This window comes from Frankliniella occidentalis, unplaced genomic scaffold (genome assembly GCF_000697945.3).
Source record: "Frankliniella occidentalis isolate FOCC.00 unplaced genomic scaffold, Focc_3.1 Scaffold2216, whole genome shotgun sequence".
NCBI lineage: Eukaryota > Metazoa > Arthropoda > Insecta > Thysanoptera > Thripidae > Frankliniella > Frankliniella occidentalis.
Window position 1 is genome coordinate 4,130 of NW_026269303.1, and position 5,620 is coordinate 9,749.

At 61.7% G+C, this 5,620-nt stretch overlaps 1 protein-coding gene across 1 annotated transcript in view; it reads left to right on the forward strand.

The window, feature by feature from the left end:
* LOC113207672 (uncharacterized) overlaps positions 1–5,013 on the forward strand; it is a gene marked incomplete at its 3' end in the record, with an annotated part of 8,797 nt that extends 3,784 nt beyond the window's left edge. The window contains exons 6-14 of the mRNA XM_052276242.1: positions 1,140–1,442; positions 1,550–1,870; positions 1,965–2,059; positions 2,389–2,409; positions 2,853–2,968; positions 3,045–3,918; positions 3,997–4,355; positions 4,440–4,674; positions 4,766–5,013. Coding sequence (XP_052132202.1) covers positions 1,140–1,442; positions 1,550–1,870; positions 1,965–2,059; positions 2,389–2,409; positions 2,853–2,968; positions 3,045–3,918; positions 3,997–4,355; positions 4,440–4,674; positions 4,766–5,013 — 2,572 coding nt within the window. The remainder of the gene's footprint in view (positions 1–1,139; positions 1,443–1,549; positions 1,871–1,964; positions 2,060–2,388; positions 2,410–2,852; positions 2,969–3,044; positions 3,919–3,996; positions 4,356–4,439; positions 4,675–4,765) is intronic.
* Between the last annotated feature and the right edge of the window lie 607 nt (positions 5,014–5,620).

A 5,620-nucleotide genomic window follows, 5' to 3' on the forward strand; every position in this document is an offset into this window, starting at 1 on the left:
CATACGGAGGCGTCTGCGCCGAGTCGGCCTGCACACGCAGCCCCCGGGGGTCAGTCGGCCACGCCACGCCCCCGCCACGCCACGTCACGCCACGCCACGCCACGCCCACCACTGCCGGCCCTGTCATTACGCGCGCTACTCTCGCCTCGCCTCCGCTACTTTGGCCGGAAATGGACGCGCTCATTTTTGTCGGGAATGATGCATGAGACGGGTTGGCGGGCTCACAATGGAAGTCAAGGAAAAGATAGGGGGTGTGGCGGGGTATTGGTCAACCCTCCCTGCCTACGAGTTTGCTAATGCGCAGCCAACATAACAGCGCAAACTTTTCGACGTCGGATAACGAAATTCCTGAATTTCTTTTATTATTTTCCTGAAACCAACCCACGCTATTATTGCGGCCAGGACGGAAACAGGTGCTCGAGGTGCCCCCCCTTACCGAGGGTCGAGGGGGACTGAAGCAAGCCGACACAGAGCGAGACAATGGTTTCGTTTTGCCTCTGCGACGCAGTAATGTGTGTGTTAAGCCCCGGTGTTAGGGCTTAACTTTGTTTATTTGTGTTCATTTTTCCCGAGGAAGCGATCTCGTGTAATGCCGTATACTGGTGTTGTTGGTGGTGGTGGTAGCAAGGCCACATTGGCCGCATGCATTAAACAACCGGATTTGCATTTTTCGACCAGTTGGGCGGTGGCTGTGCGCGGCGCAGACCAAAGCGCCCGCTTCCACATACACACACACACGCACACACACACGCACAGCGGCGTAGCGAGCCCGACTTGCGGACGGGATAATACAACCAGCGTTTTGGCTCAGGAAGGACAAAAACATGCAAAAAAACGCCGAGCCCCCCCCCCCCCCGTGCTATATAGGGGAGACGCGGTGAGAAGGGGGGAGGGGGTCACACAGCCTGCGCTGGTAGAGACAGTCTTGGGGACTGGCTAAAAAAAGAAGGGGCTGATGAGGATCACGCGAATCTGCCGGGCGTGTTGTTGATGTTGTCGCTGACCCGCAATATGCATTGCTAAGTAATGGGAATGGGCGAGAAACGCGTGTGTAGGATGGCGTGTTTGACACCGACTAAAGCTCCGGTGGATGGGGTGTCTGTTGTTCAATGGCTGCTGTTTGTTCGCGTATTTTAACGTGTTGCCGTTATGGTTTGGAGGCCTCTGGCTTTGCTCCTTACGTTTAGATACTGTGGCCCCTGCATCCATGACCGTGTACTTGTGCTCCTTGCGCCGCCAGACTCGGGCGGAGACCAGTGGTCGTCGGGGGACTGCACGCGCACCGTCACGCTCACCCGGGAGGCGCCGCGGGCCATCGTGGCCAGCCCGGGCTTCCCGCGCGCCTACCCGGACGAGGCGCAGTGCGACACGGACATCACGGCACCGCCCGGCTACCGGCTCGTGCTCGACTTCGAGGAGTTCGTCATGGAGAAGGAGCCCTAGTAAGTGGAGTGAGAGCGCCCGCGGGCCGCCGGCTAGGCAGCCCGGCGCACGCGCGCGCGCCGCGGGCGAGCCCGTCTCGAGCTGATCGGGCGCCCTGTTCTCACAGCTGCAGCTACGACCACCTGACCATCCGCGAGGACGACTTTGAGGACGTCTCCAACTCGGCGGACCACTCCCTCCACCCGGGCCTAGGGCCGCCCGCTCGGCCGGCGCCCACGGCACCCCAGGGCGCCCACCAGGGTCGGTCGTCCCAGCCCGCACACCCCAACCTGCCTGCCGCTGGCCGCAACGGGCTGGCGCACCCCAACCAGACGGGCGTGGCCGGCCGCCAGGAGACGGCGCACCTGGGCCTGGAGGGCCACGTCATCATGGGCAAGGGCCACCACCGGTACTGCGGGGACTGGAGCGAGAAGCTCAAGCTGCTGAGGTTTGTTTTTCTCTCGCGTTTGTCCGGATTGTAGTTATTTCCGTCTGTGCTATCCGGTTCGAGCCCTCGCCTCTCTTTTTTTCCCCTCCCCAAGGTACACGAGCCGCGGTCCCCGTCTGCACCTTCGATTCGTCTCCGACTACAGCCACCATTTCGGGGGCTTCAAAGCGCGGGTTTCGGCCGAGACAGGTGAGTTTTACTCTCCAGCAGAACTCTGCGCGAGAAATTTATCAACAAAGTCAATGTTTTGCCTGCAGCATGCAGTTCTTGTGTACGTGTGTTTGCATTGTTTATACTTTTTTTGGTGACGGCATGTTTTATTTCTCTCCCTGTCCCAGACTTGTATAGTCGTAGGACTTCACATCTTTAGACGGTTATATACTGATCTTATCTCGTGAAGTATATTAGATAGTCCGTTTCAGGGTGCCACAATGATAGGGCACCAGTCGGCCTTCTCCCTGCCCCCACCCGTCCCCCATGAAGTGCTGTATTACTGATGGGGTTGTGTGTTGTGATAGCGGACCATTCCGATGCCCCGGGTGAGTAAAAGGGAGAGGTAACGATCGTGTACCCTGCGGGTGCACCTCCTAGCGCTGCGGCTCGCGCGCGTAGCTAGAACTAGAACTAGAGTAGCCCCGCTCAGACAGTACTTTGTGCGCGCGCGTCGTTAACCAAACTTCCGCCAGTGGCCTGGCTCTGGTTACTGATGTAGATTATCGTAGCAAAGTCGGACCAGCAAGGGCCGAGTAGTAGTACTCTGCCCTCCCAACCCGCCGTACCACCCCAGCCCACCCTCCGACCAGACTGTAGCCGACCCGACAAGTTGTAGACTTCTTTTACTGCGTTTTAGCTTGAGTGCGACACGTCCGTCCTGCTCCCCTCGCTGTGTGCCAGGCTTGGCGCTTCGCCTAGAGCTCGCTAGAGCCGCCCGCCCCCCGGCCCCGCTGCTCAGCGCCCTCACGGACCCTGTTTTTTGTTCCAGTGGCGATGGAGTGCTCGGACGGACGCCTGCACAGTTTCAACAGCTCGTGCTTCCTCGTGGTCAGCTTCCCGCAAGTCACCTGGCAGACGGCCAGGCAGGTGTGCCAGGGCCTCAAGGTAAGGCGCGACACGCGGAGGGATCTTGTTCTTGCCCACCAGAGCTCGACACGTGACTGTCTCTTGTTCGGCATAGGCGGAGCTGGCTGAGGTGTACAGCACGGCGGAGCAAGACTTCGTGGTGGAGCGCATCAGGCACTCGCCGGACTACACGACCACCAACACGTACTGGCTGGGCGGCATGCTGGGGCTGGAGGGCCGCTGGCAGTGGATCACGAGCCAGCCCATGTCCTTTACGGGCTGGATCCCGTCGCGCTCTTCGGTCCCGGACGTCCTGGAGCCGGGTGGCGACGGCGAGGATTCGCAGGACTCTCAAGACTCGCACCTGCCGTCCTCGTGCCTGGGCCTGCAGTGGCTGAGCTCGCCGTCGGTGGCGCTGCCGTCGGGCCTGTACTGGCGGCCGCGCAAGTGCTCCGCCGTGGGCGGCTACGTGTGCCGGCGGCAGCAGACGCCGCTGCTGTCTGCGGGCCAGTCGCTCAACGCCACCCTCACCGAGCCGGGGACCTTGTCCTCGCCCGGCTACCCGTCCGGCTACCCTGCCAACCTGGACTACCAGCTGCGGCTGGTGGGGCCGCCGCAGACACGCGTCGTGGTGCGCTTCGCCCGGGTGGACCTGGAGGCGCAGTCGCAGTGCCTGTACGACTTCATCGAGCTGGTGGACGGGCGCGCCGGCGGGCGCCAGGGCCGCCGCAAGATCATCTGCGGCCAGCACCACTCGGCCGTCATGGACCGCTTCGACTTCGTGTCGGCGTCCAACGAGGCGGTGCTGCGCTTCCATGCCGACTACTCCGTGTCCGGGGCCGGCTTCCTGGGCTCGTGGAGCGCCGTGGACCTGTCGGGCTGCCCGCAGCGCACCCTCAGCGCCCGAGAGGGCGAGTTCACCTCGCCGTTCTACCCGCACAAGCTGCTGCCGGACCTCCACTGCACCACCATCGTGCGCGCGCCCGCAGGTGCGTGGCCGTCGTGGCGACCGCGTGCGGCGGTTCACGTGCAGGGTGCGGCTGCTAACATTTGCCCTTCTTGTCCAGGTCGACGCGTGTGGCTCGAGTTCACCGACGTAGACCTGACGGATGACGCGGCAGTCTGGGTGGACCTGGGTGCCGGCCGCAAGGTGGTCCCGACCGCGTCGCCCCTCTCCGGCGGCGTGCTCCTGTCGTCTGGGGAGCGTCTCGACGTGGTCCTCAACACGGAGGGGTTGCCGCGGGGCCGGGGCTTCCGCGCCGTGTACCGCGCCGTGTCCGATGACCCCGAGGAGGTGGTGGTGCAGGTGCAGGCCAACAGCACCCTAGTCCCAATCCGGCACCTGAACTTCCCGGCGCCACCGCCTGTGCACGTCAACTTTGTGCAGCGGTTCATCGCGCCCCTGGGCACGCGCCTGCAGCTGCAGGTAGGTGTCGGTGGCCACTCTGCGAGCCTCACACCACACCAGCCAGCACCGTCCTCCTCTGACCTGACCCTCGTCCTCCCGCAGCTGTACGGCGTGACGCTGGCGCGCAGCGCGGGGGCCGCCTGCCCGGGCGGGGCGGGCCACCTGGAGGTGCGCGACTCGTACGCCGACACCAACGGCTCGACGTGGATCCTCTGCGAGGCCCCGGACGCCAGCACGGCGCCCTTCGTCATCACGTCCTACCTCAACACCCTGCAGCTGTGGCAGCGCGGCGGTGACGCGGGGGTCACGCTCAACGCCACCATCCAGCCCATCCACGGTGAGACGGAGGCGGAGGAGAAAAGGGGGGGGCCCTGCTCACGATTCGGCAGGTACGCGATGCTCACGACGGGTTTTTGCTCTCTTTCCAGACGAGGACTACCGCGTCAAGCTGGTCCGCATGAGCAACGCGACCTGGAGCGTGGAGTCGTGCTCACCCAATCCGTGCCAGAACGACGGCAAGTGCCTGGTGCGGGACCGGCGCCGCGTGTGCGAGTGCAAGGGCCACTTCACCGGGCTGCTGTGCGGACTCACCGACTGCGACCTGGAGCCGTGCGTCTGGGGCAAGTGCATCCTCACGCCCGGCTCCTTTCGCTGCCAGTGCGCGCCGCACTACAAGGTGCGTTTCCTCTCTGAGCTCCTCTACCGTCACCCCATCAGGGTTGGCATACTAAATTAAATTAAATTTTATTGTGTGAAAATTATTGCCCTTTTTGGGTGCTTAATTCTGAAGGGCAAAATTCCGGGGCAAAATATCTTATTGTGCAAAACTAAATTCAGTATTAAACACTGTGTCTTAATAGTGCGAAATACCAAATTATTTTGCCCTTGAAGTGTGAAACTTTATTAAATTAAATCGCACAGTCAAGGGCAAAATATGGAATTAAATTAAATAAAATAGTCTAAAAGAAGCCGATATTCGCCGATCGGTGTTTTAGACAGCTGGTGTGTTGCACACGCATACCGCATACGCTGCAGGCACTCGGCAAGATCTGGACGAGGGGCCAACCGCGGGTTTAGGTGGAAGCCCAGTGGGTCCGACACCCCCCCCCCCTCCCCCCGTGAGAAAAGGATAGCCTGAATGCACTATGGACTTCGCCTGGATCGTAGGTAGCTAAATTGCAGCTAAAATTCAGTCCGGTTCGCAACCGGGCGCGATCGCCGTGTCCAGAGGTCTGCATCGGTCGGTCCACCTGTTTAGTGTTTTCGATCTGGCCGGACGGGTA